Source organism: Spodoptera frugiperda, chromosome 21 (assembly GCF_023101765.2).
Source record: "Spodoptera frugiperda isolate SF20-4 chromosome 21, AGI-APGP_CSIRO_Sfru_2.0, whole genome shotgun sequence".
NCBI classification, from domain to species: domain Eukaryota; kingdom Metazoa; phylum Arthropoda; class Insecta; order Lepidoptera; family Noctuidae; genus Spodoptera; species Spodoptera frugiperda.
Genome location: NC_064232.1, coordinates 5,471,556 through 5,499,444, shown reverse-complemented (window position 1 = coordinate 5,499,444; position 27,889 = coordinate 5,471,556). Strand labels below are relative to the sequence as shown.

Here is a 27,889-nt window from a genome sequence, read left to right as displayed (position 1 = left end):
GCGTCACTACCATTTAGTAAGGTGTGAGTACAACACTGGCCGAAATGTCATGGCCGCCTTCGCCATTGCGACATATGTACCGTGACAAGTCATGTCATTTGTGTCCATGATATATGAAAAATTCCAATGGCAGATTCTTTCTTCGGGTTCGATACTTCGTTATCGGTAAGTCTAAACGTTATTCTATTGAAAAAACCAAGTTATTTGATATATAATAACCCTAAAACTGCTAGGCTACCTTCTGCCAGCACGCCACTCAAAACGCAGCATTTCACTATACATTCAAGTATTACCACTTTCTACCTTGTATTTACGTGCTATATAACTATTTGGGGCAACTATGATCGCTTGAACTGTTTATTTTACCATAATAAACACAAAAAGCGTCACAGTGTTGGCTATACATATTACATTTATGTATTTTCGCATTTCTACTTGTCACTTGTTTGTTTCGGCGGAGAATTTCGAGAAAAACACGTAATAGGCTAGATTATAGCCATAAACTACGCCTTAGCTTCAGTGTCCACAGAATGCGCGCCAAAAATTGTGCATAAAACGTGGTATAACGTTATGAAATATGTTTTTTTTGACTGTGTATTTTTAGTGATCACACTTAGTCATACTTGTTTTCGTGTGAACATATACATTGTGTATGTTGCATTTTGTAATTGTATTTGCATTTAGAACTTTCCAAACCAATTTCCAGTTCCACTTATGGGTTAAAGTGTGGGTCGTTCACTTGTGGGATTTTTTAATTACCATATGCAACACTAGTATACATATCTACATACATATACAGCTGAAAGGTACTTAGTAGTCATGTATATATGAACCTAGAGATAAAACACGTTTACTTTGTATACAATCTGTAGATAAAGTAATTATGTTGTGTTAATTATTAATTCATTAACTTACAGCTCTCATATTTTGTAGTCAATCAATGATGGTATTTTGCTAATGACTTTTCATTCAGAATAAGACTAGTTCTTAATAAATTATATATAATTCCAAGTGTCTGTTTCGTTTCTAATTAATTTGTTAATTCATCTTATTTTTTAAAATTATGTTCTGTTTGTTAGTCTTGCTAAAACTCGAAAACGGATGGACCAATTCAGCTAATTTTGGTCTTGAAATATTTGTGAAAGTTCAGGGAAGGTTTACAAGGTGAGAAAAAAATGATTGAGGCAGTATGAAGTTTGCCAGGTCAACTATACATTCCACAATTATGAAATATGCTATAAATTCTTTGTTAGTAAAGTAGACTATCAAAACATTAGTAAACTTGAAAACTAAAAGGTTTTTTAATTTAGTATATGTGACTTGACGAAATATTTTCCTGTGTTGTGAGTGTTTATAAACCCTTAGATTTCAGTATCAGAATTACTGCCATGTGGTATTTTATATTAGTCAATCTAGCTAGTGACTGACTATTTTATTTTGGACTAGCTGACCCTGCAAACTTTATATCAACTTAAATATTTTCACCTTTTAAACCTTCACTGAACTTCCAGAAACAATTCAAGATCAAAATTAGCCAAATCGGTGCAGCCATTCTCGAATTTCAGGGAGACTAACAAACAGCAATTGATTTTTATATACAAGAGACATTTATAAAGCACCTGGATATGGCCTAAAATTAAATAAAATGCTTTGAATTTGACTCAGGGTCATTGATGTCTTAAAATTTAGTTGAACCTGTACCATAATAACAAAAAATATACTGTTTACATTGTATCAAATTGAAGAACAAAGCCAAATTATGTGTGTTGCGACTGTTGTTACTTTGAGAAGTCATAAAAATGTGTCAGTCATTAGTTGTTCAAGATAGCCTGAAAGACCTTGTTGCTTCTGAATCATTGTTTCTCAGAAATATGAGTAGACAAACTATTATTTACACATTAAATGCCATGGGGAGGCAAAGGTGACCAGCACTAGGGGAGGTTTTGCCTTCAAAAGATTTTTGTTGGCAGTCAAAGACTTAAATCATGAGTTTTAGTATATCATATGAAACTGTTTTCAGTCACATTTTGACTGGCCAACTCAGTAAAACTAACTTTTTCAATACTCTTTTTTGATGTCTCTGCACACTGTTTTAAAAATAGCTACATACTACCTAGCGGGTTACCGAGGCTCCAGCTCAAAAAGCAGGAGTAGGAACAGGGTGGTTTTTAGTCAGTAAGAGTCTGACACTCTCTCTCGCCTCGCCCAAGGCCAGAGAAGTCATTGGATGATTTTCCCCCTCAAAAAGAGAAAGGTTTAAGGTTACTTACATAACCCTTAACTATGTGTATTATTTAAACAGTAATTTCAATGTTTTAAGCGCCTTTTAATGAGTAGGTATAATGTCGGTGATAACATTGGGTGTTTCCCCTGTTTATAACATTGTTGTACTCAGTGTTTTCCCCATGGTTTGGCTTGCGTCGACTACGGACTTTTTGACTTAATTTTTTAAAATAAAAGTAGCCTAAGTTACTCCTTAGTACAGCTACCTGCCAATAAAAGTCCCGTCAAAATCGGTCTCGCCATTTCAGAGATTAGCATATAAAATTGTTACAGGTCCCATGTAATAGAGAGTGATGTGATTGACATGTTCTTATTTTATTTATAGCCTTTTTATTCGGACATGAAAGGAATAACTTAAGCTATCAATGCTATTCTTCCTCCACTTCTGCGTGTCCGTTTGTCAGATGGCAAAGACCTCCTCCAATCTTCTCCATTCTGGCCTTTCTATGGCCACTCTACCCCAAGTGATTCCCGCAATCTGTCTGATGTCGTCGTCATGTACTTATGCATAAATGTATTGTGATATGTACATACATATTGTTTTTATGTATGTATGTGTGTAAAAAGAGTTGGTATAAATGCAGTTTTAGTAAGATCTAGGTCGTTGGTATTATTATTCAAGATAGGTGTTGTGATTGCGAGCACTGGCCTAAGGCCCCTGATTGCCATGTTCTTATGCATAAATGTATTGTGATATATATGTACATACATATTGTATGTATGTATGTATGTAAAAAGAGTTGGTATAAATGCATTTGCTTCTTCTGAGCAACGTAATATTAGTTTTGTTCTGAGAAGGTGTGGGCTGAGGCCTTATTACGAGTTTGCTTTACGTTTAACGAGATCGAATCGAGAGCGAGTTCGGTGCTCTGATTGGTTGGTTCATTCGCGTCGGCCAATAAGTTCAATTGCAAATTTTTATGGCACCAAATTTCAGCTAACTCGCTTCAAATAAAAGAATCACGCAAATCGGTCTATAAACCTCGACGTAATCGGTGTACATTATATACATAGAAAAAACACCGGCCGAATTTAAGAACCTCTTTCTTTTTGGGAAGTTGATTTAAAATGTACTTATACCAACTGCTTTTATTTTATCCGACTTTGGGAAGACTGTTGGCAGTTGTCGCTTTACGGCCTTCGTTATGCTACCATTTAACAAGAGGGGCAGAGAACAGCCCCAAAATTAGTAGATGAATAGTTTTTTGCAGTTTTTCACTAACTTTATATCATATTTTTGGACCTATGGACGGATCTATGGACTCATCACATCTTCCATAGTTACTATTACAACAATACACCATTAAAAAAACTTACTACCTGACCAAATGGATAAAAAAAAATCTGCCTGAAAAGGGATATACTAAAAAAACACACCAAGTTTTTGCTGTGTCGATAATACGTCAGCGATTCTTCTGTGCCGTATGAGAATGAAACGAGAGCGCATTCGGTGCTCTGATTGGTTGGTTCACTCGTGCCGGTCAATCAACGCCGAACACGTACTCGTTTCGTTTTCGTTCAACGTAAAGCGAACTCGTACTAAGGGTACTAGTGTTGCAGACCCAATCTTTATACTTTATTGTTCAATCTTTACGTGACCAATGCTAATACTGACCAAAGCCTCCTCTCGCATTAAGAAGGTTTGAGCATTAATCACCACGCTTGCTCAATGCGGGTTGGTGATTTGAAATTTATAATTTGAAAGTATAAGCCCAGGTTTCCTCATGATGCTTTCCTTCACCGTTTGTCAAAGATTAGAATCTTAGAAAGTACACGTAACTCAGACGAAATCACATTGATACTTGTTAGATTTTGAAACCCCTCATGAGTCTTAAACCTCCTGGCCTCCATGACACTTGCCACACTATCAAATCTTGTCCAACGAGCAATCTCAATCAAATATATTTATTTTCTTACCACTATACTCAGAGTCATTTAATGGGGATAAAAGGCGTGACGTTGACAGATCAAATAAATAACCTTTATTGTACACTTTTCAATAATTTAAACATAGGTTAACATCTTATAGCATGATAGATATTACGGTCTTAGATATGTCATTTTATATTATTACTGTATTATTGTGTTTTTTTCTATTTTACTTGTTATACTAACTGTCATACACGAATAGCTATTCCCTAGCATTTTAAAAATGTATTCAACAATGTAAATCTGTGAACAGCGCTGTGGGCTACATGTATTATTTAAGTTAATATGTTATTATGTTGTAATATCACATAGTGTAGCTGTTTGTTGTTCCTTTTTTAATAAAATAAAATAAAAAAAATAAAAAATGATAGTGTACAAAGGTGGAATGAATGCATTTCCTTCTTTATTTAATTTCTTTTTCTTTCTGTTTCAGAACTTAAATGACGATGAGGGAGGTGGGGAGCCCTCAGAGGACGAGTATGATGCGCTCAACGATGAAACCTTTGGTCAAGGTTGTAAGTATATATACTAAGCATGGGTGCGGGGCGCTTCACTGTGCTTCTATACTAACCATATTAAGGATAAGTTTTTAAACTGATCCCTAACACTCTCATTAGAACTTGAACGGGATATTTACCATGTTTATTAATGTTGAGAAAGAGAAGAAAGAAAGAAAAACAGTTTATTTGCACCGATTAAGAAACAATAAACAAATAATTTATATAAAAAAATAAAAGTATAATAAATGGCGTAAAAAGGCCAGGACCCAGTTGAAATGCCGTGACCCCAGCGTCGCTGATTTTCAGCACTGGCCCGACGTTACAATATAAAATAAAATAAATAAATAGTTATAAACGATAAACAGTAATGGTAAATATCCCGTTTTAAGTGCTAATGACATATTAAGAATTTAACTGTCCAGTCGGGATTCTGGTTAAAGAGCTAGGTAATGTATAACATATTAGCTTCCGCTAACGGCTTTGATGTGGTTGTGGGAACTATTTTCTAACATATTTGTAATTAAAACTAATAATAATACATATCTGTTTGCCAACAAATAACAATTTAAGTGTGTAATCAATAATATTGCTTGTGGTTTTGGTGATTCATGAAAATATATTGTGCTTATATGGTGTAGTAAATGTAATTTGACTTCTATTACCATTGTGGGTGCTTTTCCACTAGAGATGTGCTATGTAGCTAGGTTACGAAGATGTAATAGTATGATATTAAGCTATGTAACTGCTACGATGCGCAGCTGGACTATGCGAGCACGCATCTTTTCATATAAAATACATAGATTAGCTGAGTCTGTTCAAATCCCCCCCGAAATATGCGTACCTAGACATTACAGAGCGTTATTTTTCTAGTTAGTATAGTACATCCCCCCGTTTGGCAAAGGTTTCTAGGAATCTGTTTATTACATTGTTTTAGAGTGAAGGGAAGTTTTTTTTTAATGGGTCGACTTTCTCGAACCCTCCCGAAACTAAAACCTGGCTTTTTTTTATATGAGACATGCCGGTAATCGAGCAGACGTATTACCTGATGGTAAGCAATCGCCGCCGCCCATGGACACTTGAAACACCAGAGGTTTTACAAGTGCGTTACCGGCTTTTTAGGAGTCAGGAATCCAAGGGTTGTTGTTCGGGAATGGGGATGAGGAAGATTGGTAAGGGGCCTAAACTGCTGGCTACGCCTATGTTAACGTTAGTATAATTAATGTTACAGCTGACGAGTTCGACTGGGAGGTGGAACATGAGCAGCTGGCGGAACAGCTGGAGAGCAGCCGCAGGCATCATGGCGGCATCGACGACCTCGCCAATACACAGCTCGGTCAGTTAGGAACATAGTATACATTGTAAACATCTGTGTTTAGAATATATACAATATGTTTTTGACAATGGAATAAAATGCCAAAATAGTTTTGGTTTTTTCAGAATCAGAAGATTCGAATCGAATCCTGGCAGGGTCGCCATGCAATGACGTGGCTTCGGGAGCGTAATAAGGAGACGTGTTGAGCTTATGAATATCTTTAATTGACTCTCCTTATACGACTAACTTACTCTACTTATAGGCGCGAGGTGTCACACACACTACACATCTATCTCTTCTCCTCTCTTCTAATAATATCTTCTGATTTGTTTCGTTGCGGGATCCAAGACAGTCATTCATGTCCCTGGGACGCGCCGGACTTCAGTGTTCCGGTGTTTTCATAGTTGTATCTACTGTAGATCCTGGTGCACAGGAGTTGCAGCGGTATGGGAGGTTGTGGCGGGCTTGTCCCATTAAAAAAATCTAAAGATCTGTGTTCTGAACATGTTTTGGCACACATTCACATTGGCATAAAATGCTGTTGGTATGCTATATGTGCAACGTCACACCTTTTATCCCCGAAGGGGTAGGCAGAGGTGCACATTGCGGCACGTAATGCCGCTATACAATGTACACCCACTTTTCACCATTTGTGTTATAAGGCCTATTGCCATATACTGGGCACAATTCCAGACTACGTGTTATTATTGTGTAATTTTCGAAAAACCGAAAAAACATAAACTTAGTAATGCTTTGCCCGATCCGGGAATTGAGACCATTTGTCCGGCAATCGCACTTGCGACCTCTCGACCAACGAGGCAGCCATGTTGGATAATCTCTTCTATATTATATGAAAACAAGTTGGGTTTTCCTTCCTGACGCTATAACTACAGAACGCACAAACCGATTTCCACGGTTTTGCATTCGTTGGAAAGGTCTCGGTCTCCGTGAGGTTTATAGGAAAGAAAATTTAGGCAAAAAGTCAAAAGAAAAGTAGGAAAACCGGTAGCGAAGCGGAGTTCGCCATGGTTTGCTAGTGTTTCATATTATGTATCTATGTTAACTGTATAATGGGCGCTGTCAACTGGGACTGGCCAGCTCCAGACTGCATTAAGTTTGTTGTCCTCAGGGTTATTTTCTTTTTCTATCACTTTGACTACATATTACATTGTTCTCACATAGTTGAAGCAATCGAAACAATGTAACCATGTATTGTATTGTGAATCTGATTGGAAAAGAGTAACCTATGGAGTTTCTTGCTCGTTCTTCTCCATAGGAATCTACACTTTGGAACGAGCAAATAGAGCAACTAGAGGACTGACCGACAGACTGACGTTATTAATATTATTATATTTGCTTTGACGTTCAAAAGTGCCTTACTGGTCTAATTGAAATAAATAATGAATGTTATTTATTACAGAGGCATCGCTATCCCAGCTAGTGTTGGATGAGACGGACGCGCCGCAGTCGAGAACCATCGGATCCAGCGTGTGGAAACATGACCCGATCTTCCCGAGCGCGCCCACAGTGAGTAAAAATCTTAAAATACTTTATAACAACTGTTTTAGACGTAAGAAATTGTAGGGACACAGTTACCTCTCTGTGTGGGTGTTACATGTATGTACATGACAACGTGTGTGCCTATGACCAGTCACGGGGTTATCGGGTACGTGAACGGTCATACTGGGGCCTTAGTCTGCTATTACAATTGTGTCACAATGGTCGATCATTGAGCAGTGCAAGAGGGATGGAGTTATACAACCTACATAGCTCCATCTCTCTTGCACTGCACAGTGATCGACCATTCTGACACAATTGTAATAGCAGACTAAGGCCCCTGTAAACCTTTGGAAATAAACTGTCTTAAATCCGCACCTCGTCCTTAGTCATTTATACCTGGACCCTGTGCCTCAACAGAATGAATGTTATCATCATCAGTCTGTGCGAGTCCGTTATGTGACTAAATGAGAGGGGTTTAACATAATTTTATATGTGGGAGAGCCATTGCTTCGGCACGAATGGGTCGGCTCGACCGGAGTGATACAACGGCCTCACAGAAAACCGATGTCAAACAACGCTTGCGTAGTGTCACATGTGTGAGGTAAAAAAGATCAGTGGCTATTTATGACCAATTCCTAAGCCATATAGAGTTAAAATAAGTAGTGTTTGTAATTAGCATTAAACTTAAAATTTTGCACCTGTTTCGAAAGAAATAGGAGTCAATAATATGTGTATACAATCGAAAACAATTCGGCCGGTCGGCGGCGGTCACCTTAACCCTTAAATTTCTTACCCTCATAATGCCGGCAAAGCACTTGTAACGCCCCTAGTATTTCTGGTGTCCATGGGCGGCGGCGATTGCTTACCATCAGGTGATCCGTCTACTCGTTTACCGGCTTATTGTTAAAGATGTTAACCAATATTATTCTTTCTACCCTTACAGCCTGTACAAGGACTTAAGAATGTATGCACAGTGGAGGAACTGGAGCGCCAGCTGCGGCAGAAGCAGGCGCAGCCTTCTTACAACCAGAATTACTTCCAGGTTAGTTTGCTAAGGCAATGTCAGTGTCAGAATTATTTATTTTTGAAATTGATTGGGATTACACTTTTGAATGTCAAAGCAAATATTATAATATTAAAATAAAATGTCTGTTTTTAAACTGACATGGTCACTAGTAATATCATTAGAACTTAAAACGGGATATTTACCATGTTTATTAGTTTTTGTGAGTTTCTGATATTTCGGCATTGTTGCAAGCGCCATGATCCCGAATGATCAGTTAATCCGTCAATCCTCTAAGAAGAAATATCTCGTTTTTAGTTCTAATGATAAATATCTGTCTGTCAGTCAGGCCTCTAGTTGCTCGTTTCAAAGTGTAGATTCCTATGGCAATATTGAATAGTTAAATTTCTTCTAGACAGTTTTCATATTTTATATATGTCAGCACATTTTTAACCTGAAACACAGGCTTGTACCTAGTTCAGGTTCTATATACAATAGAATTTATTTTAGATAATAAGATTTACTTTGTAATTTGGCTTTTTACATCAAATAAACATTTTATTAATTTTACAGTAGTCTTATAAAATCTTTTCTCAATTTCCAGCCAAGATTTCCACCGGTGATACTACAAAGGCCGCCTGGTTTGCAGGCGCCCGTACCACTACCATTCGCACCACAACAACCGATGTCCCACGGCATGAACCAACCACTCAGCAAACTCATGAACCAAATGGGACAAAACAACCAACTCATACAAAACCATGTAAACCAACTCAATCAAGGCGTTACCCCCTTCATGAACAACCAAATGGGTAATCAAATGAATAACCAGTTCCAAAATAACCCAATCGGTCCCGGTAATAACCTTATGAGTCAGTTATCACAGAATCTAAGTGTTCACCAGATGAGCAATAACCAGATGATGGGTCAAAATGTCAACCAAATGAGTCAGAATTTAAATATGACGCAAAGTATGGGACAGTTGGGTCAGAATATGAATCAGATGAGTCAAAACATGAACCAAATGAGTCAGATGGGTCAGAATGTGAACCAAATGAGTCAGATGGGTCAGAATGTTAACCAGATGAGTCAAAATCAAATGGGACAGTCTCAGATGAGTCAAAACCAAATGGGTCAGAGTCAGAACCAGCTTGGTCAGAATCAGATGGGTCAAAACCAGATGAGTCAAAACCGTATGGGTGATATGTCATCAATGTCACAGAATATGAATCAAATGGGCAACCATTTTTCTAATAACCAGATGAGTCAGAGTCATAACCAGATGATGCCAAACGGCAACCAGTTTGGCATGAACCAGTTTCAACATATGATGGGTCAGCCAAGGATGATGGCGCCGCCTCCTGGTATCAATATGCAGAGACAAAACTTTAATTCTAATATTCCACAGGTTAATCTTAATTTTCGTGTAAGTATTTTAACATTTTCTATGCTTAAAATAATAAATTGAAGTGAGATAAAAATTTTGTGACAAAATCTTAGGTTCGATTCCCACGTTGATAAAATTTACTGAGAACTGTGACAATGTTACCCTGTCCTCGAGTTGGAGGCATCGGGTTCAATTCCCATATGTATTAGTTTTGCAAAACAAACTTATTTCTACATAAAATAAACAGCTTCTTAATAATCTAAAAAAAAAGTGTAATATCTTGCATCTATAAGTTTGTAAAAGCTCATTTATAGTGAATTTAATTAATAAATATTTTATTTTTTCAGCCCTCAATACAATCAAAACCAGAGCAACCAATAGCCCAACAAAACATGATGATGAACCAACAAATGCTAATAAAAAACCAACAGCAACCACTAAACAACATTAAAACATCAACCAGCAACCAAATGAGTCAAATGAACCAACTCAACCATGTAACAACGCAACCACAAGCAAAAACCATACAGAAACCGGTTCAAAAAGACCAGAAAGTCCAAAAGAGTCGGGTCTACAACAACTCCAAGAATCAAGGTCAAAGTCAAAGTCAAAATCAGAATTTGACTTCGCAGAATTTGGTGCAGTTGATACAGAATACGCATCCGATGTTGCAATTCAACAATAGTTATCATAATGCAAATCATCATCCGATGTTGAATAATAGAAATAATATGTTTACCAACAGTCAGTTTAATCATCCCATGTTCAATCAAAGGGTTAATGGCATATATAATAATAGGTAAGTTCATTCTATAATTTTTTTATGGTATAAGCTGGTAAATAAACAGACGTATCACCTGATGGTAAGCAATCACCGCCGCCCATGGACACTTGAAATACCAGAGGCGATACAAGTGCGTTGTTTGATACATTTTGGGGGTTAGGAATTTAAGGGTTGTTGGGGAATCAGGGATTGGAAAGATTGGGAAGGGGGTAATTGGGCCTCCGGTAACCTTACACATAAAACGCAACCATTGTTTCTCGTCGGTTTTCGGTGAGGCCGTGGTATCACTTCGGTCGAGCCAACCCATTCGTGCCGAAACATGGCTCTCCCACACTTATTCATTATACTATGCAACGCCACGCCTTTTATCCCCGAAGATGTAGGCAGAGGTGCACATTACGGCACGTAATGCCACTGTACAATGTACACCCACTCTTCACTATTTGTGTTATAAGTCCCATGTAATAGGGGGTGAGCCTATTACCATATACTGGTTACTGGGTACAATTCCAGACTCCATGCTACTACTGAGAAATTTTCGAATAACTGAAAAGGGCCCAGTAATACTTTGCCGGATCCAGGAATTGAGCCCGAGGACCCTTGTCTGACAGTCGCACTTGCGACCACTCGACAAATGAGGGAGTGTGTTAATTCTACTATCCTACTAATATTTTAAATGCGAAAGTTTGAGTGTATGTTTCTTACTCAATAACGTGAATGGTACACATAGCTTAGCAATGGTGGAAACTCAACTAAGCTATGTTTTCTATATGGAAAGATACATGTTATGGATGTGCTTCCCTACTATCAAATCATCGCATACTCGAGCTGTGCATCTTCCTCGCACAGCTACTTAGCGGCGGCGACATTAATTTGTAAAATTCGGGATAGTGTGATAGTAACTAATAATTTCATAACATAATGTTGCTATATTCCAGACATGCGGTAAACGGCGACGACGCGAGCGGCAGCGACACCGACGAGTACGCGGGTTTGATGACCGCGCGGGAGAAACAGTGGCTCATCAACATACAGATGCTGCAGCTCAACACCGGCACTCCTTACATACACGACTTCTATTACACGGTGAGTTTGATTGTCAAAGTCAAAATGTAGGTCAAAGTCAAAATCAAAGTCAAAATAAATGTCTAATTCACAAACAAGATAAAGATCAAATTATAGTTGAAAAAATAAGGTAAATTTCAAAGTATTTCAATGTCAAAATCAAAATTTTTCTTGAATGCCAAAAGTGTAAATCTATATATTAATACGTGATGCAAAAACTTTGGACCGCTTTTTACGAAAATTGCGCGGACGTAAAATTATGAGCATAAAATTTGGTACACTTATAGTTTATGTGTAGGAGAAGTACAGAACTTTTCAATAATAATGCTTATAAAGTACATTAAATCAATAAATAAAACATTACACACACATGCATAGTATCTGATCGTATTTGACAAAACGTCAAAATCAATAGACATTGCGATGATATTCTGACGTCTCATATGAATAGAGTTTTATAAAAGAGTTTGTTTGAGTTTGAGTTAAATAAAAATTATCCTTGAACGTATGTTAAGTGGTATTGTAAATTAAATCGTATATGGTCGAATTTCGACCACTAGGCGACCACTAGTTAAAGTTGAATATGTAGAACTGGCTTCTGCTAGTATGCCAGCGGATTGACTTGCCTCTCTGTGGGATAAAAAGTATCCTATTGCTCAAGTCAGTTCATGTCTGTATACCAAATTTCATCAAAATCCGTCCAGTCAAATCCGACCAAATAAACTAACCTTAATAATAGAAAAATAAAGAAATGAGTCCCTTTCATACGCCTTCATAGAAAAAAATGCTTGATATTTATATAACTTTCTGTATTCCAGGTGTTCCTAGAGAGACAGGCGAGTAAAGAGAAGGAAGGCGTGAAGGAGGCTCACAAGGCGAACCAGCAGAACCATCCATTCTACAGCGGAGGTAAGAATAAATCTTCCCCGATTCTCTACATTAAGTGTGGGAGAGCCATGCTTCGGCACGAATGGGCCGGCTCGACCGGAGTGATACCACCGCCTCACAGAAAACTGACGTGAAACAATGCTTGCGTTGTGTTTCGTTGTGTGACTGAGGTTACCGGAGGCCCAATTTTCTTCTCAATCTTCCCAATTCCCGAACAACCCTTAAATTCCTAATTGCCAAAAGGGCGGCAACGTACAGTTGTTACGCCTCTGGTGTTTCGGATATAAGACTATCAGCGGCAGCGATTGCTTACCATCAGTTGATCCGACTGTTCGCTTACCGGTTTGTACCATAAAAATGAAATTAATTTTGACTGCTTTGGTCATAGCCTAATATGCCTTTTCTACATAAAAGTGCTGTCATATTCTCCATCCTATTTTTTTGAGGGACTAAAATCATCCAATGACTTCTCCCGCCGTGGGCGAGGTGAGAGGGAGTGTCAGACTCTTACTGACTAAAAACCACCCCATTCCCACTCCTGCTTTGATAATCTCTGAGTCTAGTTAGAAGTATTTTGATATTTTACCCTGTAATCTGATCTGTATGAGTACATTATAGTCAAAGCAAGGATTAATTCAAATAAATGCTTTGACTTTGACTTTACCCTAAATACGAGTTTGCTTTACGGTGAACGAAAACGAAATGCGACGCCACGAAGTCGCGGGCAACAGCTATTCCATAATAGAATTGTATTTTTGAACATCCACATGTTAATATATTTATTTAAATGTTTCTTTAGGTGTAAAACAAGAGACGCACACGCACCGCGAGCGCCACAACTCGAACCGACACAACTCCACCGGCGAGGACAGCGCCACGCCGCGGACATACGTGCCCACGCAGTTCGAGAACTCGCTCGGGAAGCTGCAGGTGAGATAAATAAAGATATATATTATGTATACCACAACTCGAACCGACACAACTCCACCGGCGAGGACAGCGCCACGCCGCGGACATACGTGCCCACGCAGTTCGAGAACTCGCTCGGGAAGCTGCAGGTGAGATAAATAAAGATATATATTATGTATACCACAACTCGAACCGACACAACTCCACCGGCGAGGACAGCGCCACGCCGCGGACATACGTGCCCACGCAGTTCGAGAACTCGCTCGGGAAGCTGCAGGTGAGATAAATAAAGATATATATTATGTATACCACAACTCGAACCGACACAACTCCACCGGCGAGGACAGCGCCACGCCGCGGACATACGTGCCCACGCAGTTCGAGAACTCGCTCGGGAAGCTGCAGGTGAGATAAATAAAGATATATATTATGTATACCACAACTCGAACCGACACAACTCCACCGGCGAGGACAGCGCCACGCCGCGGACATACGTGCCCACGCAGTTCGAGAACTCGCTCGGGAAGCTGCAGGTGAGATAAATAAAGATATATATTATGTATACCACAACTCGAACCGACACAACTCCACCGGCGAGGACAGCGCCACGCCGCGGGCATACGTGCCCACGCAGTTCGAGAACTCGCTCGGGAAGCTGCAGGTGAGATAAATAAAGATATATATTATGTATACCACAACTCGAACCGACACAACTCCACCGGCGAGGACAGCGCCACGCCGCGGGCATACGTGCCCACGCAGTTCGAGAACTCGCTCGGGAAGCTGCAGGTGAGATAAATAAAGATATATATTATGTATACCACAACTCGAACCGACACAACTCCACCGGCGAGGACAGCGCCACGCCGCGGACATACGTGCCCACGCAGTTCGAGAACTCGCTCGGGAAGCTGCAGGTAACATAATCTTTATTTAAATATATATCATAGCGTAAAAGGATAAGTGCTATCTTAACTAACAATCACGGTTCACTCACGTTACATTAACGGAGTAATGCTGCGACGTCGCACAACCTACAGTAGCCAGATGAAGGGAAACTAGTAGAGCTTTTATCCATTAAATGGTGAGTAAACCGTGCTTGTTAGTTAATCAGAGGGACTCTTCATCATGAGCAGCGTGCGCAGACGCGGCGTCGTCGCACAGTCTACTATAGCTAGATGATGAGTCCCTCTGTGACTCGAAAGTAGTAGAGCTTTTCTCAGAAAACCGTGATTTGCAGTTAATCACACTCTAATTCATAGATTTAATGATCTAGGTACTTAATTTTCGAATTTTTCTGACGTAAAAATGACTTCATAGCGTCGTTTTTGACATTTCGAAAAAAAACTATTGCATTTTTTTTATTAATATGTATTTATTTTCTGTTTTTATTTAATGTTCCCTGTCTTCTTCTATACCACTTATTCTTTGTTCTTGTATTAACTTTTTTATATTATTATTATTTTGTATTACATATATAAGTATTTGTGTGTGTTTTTTTTATATATAATCTTTGTATTTATGTGCATGTTTTCTGTCGAATAAATGCTTTTTCTTTATTTCTTCTTATAATTTGACTAGTATATATTCCTATAGACTATTGTCTATTCACTCTGTTATTAATTAAATTAGTTCTTATTGTATATATCTGTATCTACATTTTCATAAAAATCAAAACGATTGTTTAAGATAATATATCTTTTTAAAACCTTTAATTTATCTTTCAATATATGTATGTATGTGTAGTGTAGTGGAATATTGCAACTAAATAAGTATAAAATACTTATAATGAATAAATAATTAAGTAGTTGTACTGCTACATAATATAAGCCTACCTCCAAATTTTGTGTAACAATACGCAACACCCACAGTCAAATTGCTAAACCGATTTTGTGGAAGATTGTTTTTAAAATAAACTTTGGATCTCTTTTATAATAATAAATAACTAATACAGAGACATAAACCTTACAATACGTGCCGTTTCAAGGAGTACTGTCTTCTGCATCAGGCCCTTGATCCATCCGCCCAGCCTCCTAAGGTGGTTGTCGAGGCTGTTGGGTATTAATCCGTTGGCCGACACGACTATCGGCACAACGATAGCCGAATCCACATTCCACATGTCGACAACGTCGCAAGCCAAGTCAAGATGAAATAACTAATTAAAAATATTTATAAAAACTGAATTTGAAAGCAGATATCTTCAATCTATTGAGCTGAAATGTTCTATACACGTTTAGTTTGCATGACCATAAGTGCTAAACTGCATAAAAGCATATTTTTAATATAAATTTATTAATTTCAGTGTGGCAGTGTGACAGCGCCGCGCAAGATTATCGACGTTGAGGTGGTTGGCGCGGACGCGGCCCCGTCTCGTATGTCGCGGGCCTCCAGCGTCGCTAGCACTACGCATCCCACTGAGGTAACTAATTACGACCCTGTTTAGGGGCCCTGTTATATTTTGAGTACGGCCCTGTGTAGTTTTAGGGGCCCTGTTATATTTTGAGTACGGCCCTGTGTAGTTTTAGGGGCCTTGTTATATTCTGAGTTTGGCCCTGTGTTGTAGGGCCCATTGTGTCCAGTAGAGTCATGGCTCCAAATAGTATTAGGAACCAGGTTTGGTTTTTAGTATGGTTTATATATTATATCTGTCTTTGGTCGGGTGTCATACACCCGCGGGAAGAGTAGAGGTGGTTAAAAATGTTCTACTCAAAATACAAATATCTACTATATAGAATAGAATAGAATCAGGTGTTACTTTGCGGAAATTCATGCTACACTAACGAAACAATAAATATATCATTAGTTTTCATTCCGCTTGTAGATGTATTTTCAGCATGCTAACGCATATTTCACTACCCTCCCGGCCGCAATTTAATGCTCGTAACATGAGGGGCAACACTAACACACGCGACACGCAACAAAACACTCGCCAAAATCATAGAAATACATTTACAAGTGGAATTAAAACTAAAAATTCATTGTATTGTTAGTGTAACAAATATCTAATTTTAAATAAATATTCCAGGTTCCCCGAGAGATGAAGAGAACGAAACAGCTGCTACTGGACATAGAGGCGCTTTACTTAATACTACTACGACTGGAGGAACTCAACGACCCTCTGGCGATATCCAACGCGCTTATATTGAAGGTAATTATTATTTGTATATGCGACCATTTTGAATCAATATTTATTATTGACTAGCTACCCTCGCGCAGTTTCACCCGCGCTGCTCGGTCCCTATTGGTCGTAGCGTGATGTTTTATAGCCTATAATCTTCCTCGATAAATGCGCTATTCAACACAAAAAGAATTATTCAAATCGGATCAGCACTTTCGGAGATTAGCGCGTTCAAACAAACAAACTCTTCAGCTTTATAATATTAGTATAGAAATGCATGATACTTTTGAATAGGCCTAATTCGGGACTTCGAATAAAAGAGTGGACTGTATAAATTGTAATATCTTACGACGAGCTCGCCCCCCGCGCCCCGTGCACCTTCCTTTGGCCACACGTAGTGACGCGCCGACACTTGTTTACTGTTACTGAGCCCCATCTGTGGTGGTCTGATAGCTTCTTGAGTCATAGTCTGTTTCTGGTCGGGCGGTGAGCTATCCTTGCTCGCCTTACAGACCCACTTGCAGTGGCCGGAGATCGTCACGCGATCGCGTCGCGTCAGGACGCCCGGAATCTGTCGCGACGGTTAAGGCGTGAGGAGGTTTGTTCCCTCACGCGTCCCGCCTCCTTAGCTAGCATGATTGCTTAGCAGAAGGGGTAGACGTCATCCCACTCTCCCTCGCTTCGCACCATGGCCTGAACCAATGGCATAAACTAGGCTACCTTTTAAAACACTACTAAAAAGTCACACTGCATAAAAAATCTTTAGGTACAACACCCTAACAAATTACTCCCTGTTATAATATATCTTTCTCTCTTCTAGGAAAGAGAAGAGAAACAGAAGCAATTAGAAGCGGCGCAGAAGGAGGAGAGTGAGCAGCAAGAGGTGGCCAACCTGTTTCTGAAGAACATCGAGTCTGTGCAGCGCAGGCCTAAGCAGGATAGTCCTAAGAGCGAGAGCATTGATAAACGACAGGTATGTGGGAATTTGGGTTCTATTGGCTAGTGTTTAAAGTTCTAATTTGTTTGTCTATTTACTTGACTGTAGGAAGAGTAATGTTTTGGTTTAGTGAAATAATGTTTATACGTTTGATAAACGACAGGTACGTGGGAATTTGGGTTCTATTGGCTAGTGTTTAAAGTTCTAATTTGTTTGTCTATTTACTTGACTGTAGGAAGGGTAATGTTTTGGTGTAGTGAAATAATGTTTATATGTTTGATAAATGACGGGTACGTGGCTATTTGGGTTCTATTGGCTAGTGTTTAAAGTTCTTTTTTATGGTAAGAATCGATAAGTTTACTTACTCAATTCATTAAGTGCCATAGTTTTTTTTTATGGTATAAGCCGGTAAACGAGCAGACGGATCACCGGATGGTAAGCAATCGCCGCCGTCCATGGACACCCGAAACACCTGAGGCCCTACAAGTTGACAGCCTTTTGGGGGAATTTAAGGGCTGTTTGGGGATCAGGGATTGGGAAGAAGAGGGGTAATTTAGTTCTAATTTTTTTTGTCTGTTTACCTGACTGTAGGAATGTTATTGTTTAAGTACTCTTAACGGACCACCAAATACCCTTAACCGACAAGCATGCATGAAAAGACTGTTGATGAAGCGAAAGATATATGTAAGATTCGTAGCAATTGACGTTCCATTGTCTCTCTCTACCTCCATGAGACACAAGCATGAGGTTTATATATGTATGTAATAATTATGTTTGGTCTCCTTAGGTGGTGAACCTAGCAGTGAACCAGAAGCCGGCGCCGTCGAAGAACCTGCTGGACGAGGACAAGGACGAGCTGGTGAACAAGATGTTCGCCGGCCTGCTGCACAGTGACAGGGTGCAGCAGATGCTTACCGTCAGGAAGGGACGGGTCAGTACATGCAGCATATCATATAGTCTCGGGTATCGTACACCCGCGGGAAGAGCAAGGGGTGGTAGTAGTAGTAAAATCACATATATATGTGTACAAGGACGAGCTGGTGAACAAGATGTTCGCCGGCCTGCTGCACAGTGACAGGGTGCAGCAGATGCTTACCGTCAGGAAGGGACGGGTCAGTACATGCAGCATATCATATAGTCTCGGGTATCGTACACCCGCGGGAAGAGTAGGGGCGGTAGTAGTAGTAAAATGACATATATATGTGTACAAGGACGAGCTGGTGAACAAGATGTTCGCCGGCCTGCTGCACAGTGACAGGGTGCAGCAGATGCTTACCGTCAGGAAGGGACGGGTCGGTACATGCATCTTATAGAGAAAGAAAGAAAGAAAACTGACTTTATTTTTATGAGACAATCGAGCAGACGTATTACCTGATGGTAAGCAATCGCTGCCGAGCATGGACACTTGAAACACCAGAAGCTTTACAAGTGCGTTACCGGCTTTTTGGGAGTTAGGAATTTAAGGGGTTGTTCTTCGGGAATGGGGATGGGGAAGATTGGGAAGGGAGGAATTGGCCCTTCGGTAACCTCACTCATACAACGAATCACAACGCAAGCGTTGTTTCACGTCGGTTTTCTGTGAGGCCGTGGTGTCACTCCGGTCGAGTTGGCCTATTCGTGCCGAAGCATGGCTCTCCCACACTTTGTTGGACACAAAGCCTGGCGGGCTTTCTGCCTACAACATTACAACTCTTCTGTGGTCAAGGACCAGAGATGTTCACAAAGAATTTAGTTCTTGACTTATTTAATTATTTACTTTGTCTGAAAATTTAAATTTATTAATTTTCTGTTTTTGTTAAAATATTTAGTTGTATTATGCTTCTGTAGAGTAGTAATATTTGTAGTTTCATTTAAATCATATGAGTGATCTCCATACCTGTCCTGATAGTGGTCATGTGTAAAACTCGCAATGTTACGTTGTATGGATGTTGTTTCTTACTTATATAACAGTTCGAGAAAAGCTCGATTAGTTTCAAATCACATCGGGCCTCATATTCACGAGGCAGCCAGCTGATTGATACTTAACTGAGTTTTTATGAAATGTTCATCTTTACCTGACTCGGCTATTACACACCCACGAAAATTACGGCAATGACAATAGATTTTTTGAAAAGGTTTACTCTTACCATACTCGAGTATTATACACCTACGAGAAGAACTACGGTAGTTACAATACTATTCAACTCTACCATCATTACATTACATGTATAATAAGTTATTATACATGTAATATTATTAATAACATTACTTATCTCCCCCAGACCCTAATCTCCCGGTTCGTGGGCCGCGTCCCGGCGTCCCACGTGCGGCTGCGGTCGCTGTGGTCCAAGCTGCTGCGGGGGCTGCCGGCCGCCGCCCGCCGGGACCCCAACAACCTCGCCCCGCTCGCCACGCACTACAGGAAGTAAGTACCTTACTAACTACAGTAGAAACTCGATTAACCGGACTAATTATTGTCGTTAGGCATTCGGATAATCGAAATTACGAAGAAAAGCGCATTTTGTGCAACATATTATGTTGTACATACGATGTTATGTATTTATTAAAAACAACAAACACATATGAATGAAAATCAATGTTTATTAATAATTATTATGAGATACATCTTCTTACATTACATACATACACGTACGTACGTTACGTTGCATAAATTCGATTTGTAGGTAATTTTAATATAATGAGTCGATAGTCCGGATAATCGCGAATCCGTATAACCGGGAGCCGGATAATCGAGTTCCTACTGTATACGTATTTTTGACCGACTTCAATATAAAGGAGGTTGTCAGTTTTACCATGGTCCTCAAGGTTATCTTTATCTATCTCTTTGACTGAATATTGATAATGTTACATTGTTCTCACATAGTTGCAAGCAATCAAAACAATGTAACCAAGTACTGCCTCGTTGGCCGAGTGGTTGCAAGTGCGACTGCCGGGCAAGGGGTCTCGGGTTCGATTCCCGGGTTGGGCGAAGTATTACTGGGCTTTTTACGGTTTTTCGAAAATTTCTCAGTGGTAGCACGGAGTCTGGAATTGTGCCCAATATATAGCAATAGGCTCACGCCCTATTACATGGGACTTATAACACAAATAGTAAGAAGTGTGTGTACATTGTATAGCGGCATTCCGTGCCGTAATGTGTTCCTCTGCCTACCTGGATATAAGGCGTGACGTTACCTTACGTTACGTTCAAAAAAAGGAGGTTCTCAGTTAGATTTGTATGTATGTATGTTAGTGAACGATTATTTCGCGTTTGAGTAAACTGATTTTGATGCGGTTTTAAACTGATACTGATAGCTAGCATTGTTATCGACTAATTAATAAAAATCATTTAATGGCAACTTTTACCACGTGACATTGTAATACTGCTTATCCTCACAATAAATAAACCACAACCAAGTAGAGTAACAGTGCTTTTATACCGATGTGCTATGTAATAGTTGTAAAACTATGTGACCATTTCCACTGATACTAAGCTATGTAGCTATGCGAGGAAGGTGCGCAACTCGAGTATGCGATGTATCGATAGTAAATCCATAATACAAACAATAGTTTTCAATACAAAATCGTTACTAAGGAATAGTCTAAGTAATCATAAAATAACTCTGAGTGCGGCAGTAAATCTTAATAAAATATACTTAACCTTGTATTTACTTCCCCAGCTACATCCAGACGACGACCGGCTGGTCCCCCATCCTGGAGTCGTGCAGCCTGCTGGCGGAGGCCTTCGACCCCGCCAGGACTCCCTACGCACTCACCACTCCCGTAAGTACACCTATTGTAGAAGGAATTTACTACCTAAGTGTATTTTTTATTGCCTAATCCGGAGCTGCGGACTACCTAGCGGGTTTACCGGGGCTCCGGCTCGAAAAGCAGGAGTAGGAACGAGGTGGTTTTTAGTCAGTAAGAGTCTGACACTCCCTCTCGCCACGCCCAAGGCGGGAGAAGTCATTGGATGATTTTCCCTCCTGAAAAAAAAGGCCGGCTCGACCAGAGTGATACCACGGCGAGTGTTAACACGAGTTTAAAGCATGCCATGTAAAGTGTGACTAAAAAATGTTACGATGATATTGCTCTTTGCTAATAATTCGACCCATCAATTGTAAAAAAAAGAATTTATAAAATTGTAATTTCAATCATTATTTTGTCGACTCGGAAATCGATGCTGTGCTTGGCAGTCGTGCTTGTGAAAAATCGGCCAACAAGTCAAGCTCTTTATGACATTACTGAGAAATTTGTCGATTTTTGGATCGAAATTGAGACCTAGTAACTTAGATTGAAATAAAACTAACAAAAATCATTGTTTTTTACAGTTCACTCTCAGCTGCGTCTGTGCATTAATGGAGAAAGCAGCTATACTAGTAAACACACCAGAAGCGACGTCCAACGAGCGTCAATGGTCGAAATTCCTAAAAACTTTAGCCAGAGCGCTGAAAAACACGACATTAAATGTTGCCAGACCTTTGCAACCTATAGCTGGCAACAAATTACTGTACCATATGAAACAGCTCGACTCTAGAAGCACAATTGAAATACTACAGAGAGGTAAGACGGCAGAATTCGCCGATATATTGAAATCTGAGGTCACAGAACTCTTACTCAAGCACCTGTGTTGATATTCGACTAATTCGACTCAATTTACAGTCGAAAAATAAACCTACGCTAGTATCCGACCACTGGTCGATTGGTATTCGACCACGAAAGATTTATAGACTATATTTTCATGGAAATAGAGTCGTTTTTCAGTAAAATAATGTCAAGACTTAGGGTACTATATGAATGAAGTGTTAAACTTCGGTTTTTTTTAATTTGACTTATATATATATATAAAATCAGAATGTCGCCGGTATAAATGTAAATATATCAATTATAACATGATTATTGTTTAAATGCTTGTTTTTCATTGTTTCTTTGTTATTTTTTGTTTTTATTTGGGTATGCTGAAATGTTCCTATTTTATCTATTTACAAGAACATGTAAAAAAAGTGTTATAAATCGACTGTTGGAAAGACTAATTTGATAAGACATAATACAAATATGAAGCAAATAATTCATATATAGTATACACAAAGATACTATTTTCATAGGTCTTGCACAGTAAGGTCCTGTGGTTATAGAAGGCAATAAAAATCAAAAACATTTGTTGAAAATTCTCAGAAACAACACAGTCTGGAATTGTGTCCAGTATATGGCAACAGACTCACCCCCTATTACATGGGACTTATAACACAAATGGTGAAAAGTGGGTGTACATTATATGTACACCTTTGTACCCTTAGTATGAGTTTGCTTTCCGCTTAAAATTATCAAAACGAGTGCGCGATCGGCGGTCTGATTAGTCGGCTAGAATAAACCGACCAATCAGAGCGCCGAACGCGCTCTCGTTTCGATTACTTTAAACGTAAAGCAAACTTATACTAAGGGTTACTGTCTATCCGTTTATGACAAAGGCAAGATCTCATTATATGAGTCGAAATGAATTAGTAACATTTTAGCATATCTACATAATGTCTTATGAATTAAATTGACATGAAAAGTTATGGATGCTTGTTGAAAGCTTAGGTATACTGTTTACGTTGCGTCATTTTACCCTTATAGTTTCATTGGCTAGACTTGCCTATCTGGCAGATAAAGCCTCGTATTCATTGTAAACATTTTGCTTAGCAACAGTTCATAGCGAGAATGCTGCTGGAAACTTTGTTTAAACTAATATAAACTGATATTTTCGCTCGCCGGGCGTCAACTCTGCAGCATGGCGCGATCAACTCCGCAACACAAGTGTTGCCCACAACATGTTTATGCAATATGCCATGTTGCTAAACAAAAAGTTTACCATGAATACAAGGCTTTAGTATACAGGCACTTAACTGTGAAATTGTGCTTAGTAACTCATTTTATTGGTTAGCGTAAATTATCAATTAAATTTCGTATGATTTTTGAGCTATAATGAACCTTATATGTCTGAAAATTACGTTAATTTCTCTTTAAAAGCAGCCCTCGATAGTAATTTTCAAAAATTTTAAATACCTTAGTAAAATTCTTATTACATTTATTTACAAAATGACTAAAGATAGATACACAAGAATTTATTAATTTTACGTTTTACGGATAGCCTCTATTATATCAGATAAATAATATCGGTTAGAAGTTTAAAGACCGCTTATACCTCCATCTAGCGATGTGAAAACGAACTACAAAGTCCACACTATAACTTATACTTGCGACTTTACTTGATAATTAATCTATATTTAATATAATATTACAAAGCTGAAGAGTTTGTTTGTTTGAACGCGCTAATCTCCGGAACTACTGGTCTGATTTGAATAATTCTTTTTGTGTTGGGTAGTGTATTTATCGAGGAAGGTTATAGGCTATAAAACATCACGCTATGGCCAATAAGAGCCAAGCAGAGCGGGTGAAACCGCTCGGAAGTAGCTATATTAATATAGATTTTCAACTGCTTATTCATTTAACCTTAATTTTTAAAATAAATTACATAAATGAGACTCGAAACCCACTCAAGACGGAGAATGCGGGTTGGAATCTCGTATCATTCAATTTTCTAAACTTACTTATATATCACATTAAAAGTCAAAATTATTTATTTCAAATAGACCAGGAAAGCACTTTTGAACGTCAACGCAAATATATTAATATTAATAACGTTTGTCTGTCGATCAGTCCTCAAGTTGCTCTATTTGCTCGTTCCAAAGTGTAGATTCCTATGGAGAAGAACGAGCAAGTAACTCCATAGTTTACTCTATTTCAATCTGATTCACAATACAATACTTGGTTACATTGAGTAAAAAATCACCACAAAATCTACACTTCTATTTCTCAAATCTTCAACTTCCTTGGCGTCTAAACTTATTAACATTTTAATTTATTAATTTCTCCAATATCTTCTTTATATTCGCAACTAAAACTCATCAGAATCTATCCAGTAGTTATGTATAAAATGTAACAAACTCTTCCACAATTTTTCTATAGTATAAGCCGGTAAACAAGCAGACAGATCACCTGATAGTAAGCAATCGCAGCCGCCCATGGACACTTGAAACACCAGAGGCTTTTACAAGTGCGTTGCCGGCCTTTTGGGGGTTAGGAATTTAAGGGTTGTTGGGGTATCCGGGAATGGGAAGGGAGGATAATTTGATTGTATTTAGCTATAAAAACGCGATTAAAGTCTACATCTTAACAATCAGCGCCAAATAGTTTTGACATTTCTAAGATAGTATTTCACCACCTCCATGTAAGTCCCCAATAAACTTATGTGGCAGATAGCTCATACAAATTACGTCCTATATTCTTTATCTGGTATATAGCGGCTATCCAGACATTAGGAAACAGACCCCAACCGCCGTGCTAACTTATTTAATAGTTACTTAACCCAGTCCTTAGCAATTGTTTTCGTAACAAATCGTTACTAAGGAATAGTTTAAGTAATCATTAAATGTCTCCAAATACGGCAATTAGTCTATTTTGTAAATAAATGTATGAAATTATAGCGAAGAAATTCAATGTGTTTTAAAAGGCACTTTTCAAAATTATTTTGTATGATAAAAATGTGAAACACAAGGTATTAGGTTTTCCTTTAAAATAATATTTTATTATGAATTGTATGAGTGTTATGGTCAAACTGTATTTTTTTTTAGGACAATAGACCCCCTATTACATAGGACTTATAACATAATATAACTGGAGAAACTCAGATCCTATTATATGGGACTTATAACTGGTTAAAAGTGGGGGTTACATTGTACATACATATATGTACACCTCTGCCTACCCTTTCCCTTCAGAAAAATGTGTTTGTATACCAAAAATTTGTTGTTTTTTTAAACTAAAATTATCTAATTTTCATTTACGACTGTGTATATGAAAATAGCTCTTATCAGCTTTGTAATAGTACCGTTATTCCTGTGTATATAGTTTTGAAAAAAAGTACAGTTTGATCGTGAAATGTTTTTGTAAAAATTAGTAACTTTGATTTATTAAATGTATCTGTCTGTATGTATGTAAGTATTTATAAATTAAATGCACTTAATGTACGCTTAGTACTAGGGGTTTAACAACCCCTTAGGGGGTCTTGAATCACTTAAAATTGCACCCCCAATTAGGGTAAAATGCTCATTAAAATCACCCTAAAAATTAGGGGTCATTCGACCCCCAAAATATTGACATTGAAAAAAATCTATTGATGGTATCGAAAAAAGGCAATTTTTAGTAAAAAAAAAATTTGAAACTAAAAATTAAAAAAAAAAATCAAGCACTTGTACGCAATAATTGTGTAGATAATTATTATTATAATATTTATCTTTTCCTTTCGTTTATCTTTTCTTTGTTAAAAAGAAAGGAACGGATCAACTGTAACGTAAATATCTTTTATCTTTTAATCATTTATCCTTGTAAATATTATAAGTAAAATAACTTTAAATGGTTTATCTTTCATATAAAGTAGTTATTAATTTTAAAAAGGAAACATTTCCTGCTTTTTATCATTCAGAGGGCTCTACATTTTTACAATCCATTGAATTTATTAATATGGAAGTCATATGTTTTAGAATCCATAAAAATTCATGGAGTATATTATTATACATTTATTAATTATTATTATACTATTAATTATAATTATAATTAATCATAAATAAAAAAAGAGAAAGGGTTTTTCCATAATATCCATTAATTTATTAAAATTTATGAGAGGGATTAGGGGGTCGATTTAAAAAGAAGGGGTTTTAATTAGGGGGTCGATTTAAAAGTGGGGGGTTTATTCATAATTTTCAAAACTTGACCCTAATTTCTGTCATACAACCTTCTCATATAATGTCAAAAAGGAAATTAATTAAAAAGAAAATTGACATTAATTTTTCAATCATCAAATAAATTGAATTTCAACACAAATAAAATGGTAAACCCTTTCTCTATTTTTTAGCCTTGAAGTTGGCAAACGCGACTAACTTCACATTTATTCTTATTAAACGCGTTGCTAACTTCAGGGCGGTCTGCGGATTGACTTTTAAAAAAATTGGATTTCCTTTATAATCGACTGTGATTCGTGTTTTCATGTTAATAAAAATGTATTTTCTAAGCGATATTTATTTGTTTTAACCGCGCTTGTGAACAAAAGTCAATCCACAGGTAACAAAATCACATTCAAACATTTGTTTTTAGTTAATGTGACTTTGAGAATACATACACTTATGTATATTTTTTATTAGTAGTGGCTGGGTTTAGGTTAATATATATTTCATCACATAATTACCTATTAAAGTTGCTAGCCCGATCTAACGCAGCTTTCTATCTAGCCACTTTAGAAGTTAAGTATTTAAGTTCTTTTGGCCCGAAAATCTAAGACTCAATGAATATTTTTTATCAAAAAAATGAGTCTGTGACATTAAAATGCAAAATGAATGCTTCACTTTTGCGTGCGCTGTTTATAATTGTAAGCAATAAGTAAATTAATTAAACATTGGCTAATAACACTGTCGATAAATATATATTTTTAAATCCATATCGACGGCTTTGACATTTTATCGATATAGTACATCACTTTTATTTTGACGTAACATTCTGATCATCGATAAGTTTTATCGATGTTTCTCGCACGCAAAGGTAAGGCCCATTACTATAAAGTATAGATTATTATATAAAATTTGTAAATACCAAACTGCCAATAAATACAGAGAGAAGAAAAAAAAAACGAAAAATTGCTAAAAAAAAATCGTGAAAAAAATAAGGAAATTATTTTTTATTTGTAAAAAATTACGATTTTCATGATTTGATAGGAAAAGTCGCGTTGTATTCTTTTTTTTTACTACTAGTAGTTTTTAGTTATTTTTTATCCGATAAATAAAAATAGTATAAATTGTTTATATAGAAACTATTTTTGTTTTATTTTCCTTTTTCGCCCACATGTCATTTCACTCGAAGTAACTGTCGAGTAGAATACATTTTTATATGGTACAAGCCGACAAATCTGATGGTAAGTAATCGCCGCTGCCTTTGGACAACCGAAACACCAGACGCTTTACAAGTGCGTTGCCGGCCTTTTGGGGGTTAGGAATTCGAGGGTTGTTGGGGAATCGGGGATTAGAAATGTTGAGAAAGGGGGTAATTGGGCCTCCGGTAACCTCACTCAAACAACGCAAGCGTTGTTTCACTTCTGTTTTCTGTGAGGCCGTAGCATCACTCCGGTCGAGCCGGCCCATTCGTGCCGAAGCATGGCTCTCCTATACTTAAAAATACCTTTGTCAGAGTCGTATAATGCCTAAGGC

General features: G+C 37.9%; 1 protein-coding gene across 2 annotated transcripts; it reads left to right on the top strand.

Annotated features, from left to right (window-relative positions):
• The first annotated feature begins 21 nt into the window (after positions 1-21).
• On the top strand, positions 22-27,495 carry LOC118280276 (uncharacterized protein DDB_G0283357). 2 transcript variants are annotated; one of them, XM_050701874.1, is made up of 17 exons: positions 22-165; positions 4,646-4,724; positions 5,941-6,045; positions 7,445-7,551; positions 8,468-8,566; positions 9,132-9,953; positions 10,262-10,713; positions 11,637-11,784; positions 12,582-12,672; positions 13,451-13,581; positions 15,863-15,979; positions 16,586-16,708; positions 17,499-17,651; positions 18,403-18,546; positions 19,877-20,019; positions 21,275-21,377; positions 21,926-27,495. In XM_050701874.1, the coding sequence occupies exons 1-17, from the start codon at positions 127-129 to the stop codon at positions 22,226-22,228; spliced, it is 3,159 nt and encodes a 1,052-aa protein (XP_050557831.1). In that variant the 5' UTR covers positions 22-126; the 3' UTR covers positions 22,229-27,495. The 2 variants fall into 2 exon arrangements, with proteins under 2 accessions (XP_050557831.1, XP_050557830.1); XM_050701873.1 differs by having other exon boundaries at positions 4,646-4,727.
• Positions 27,496-27,889: the final 394 nt, after the last annotated feature.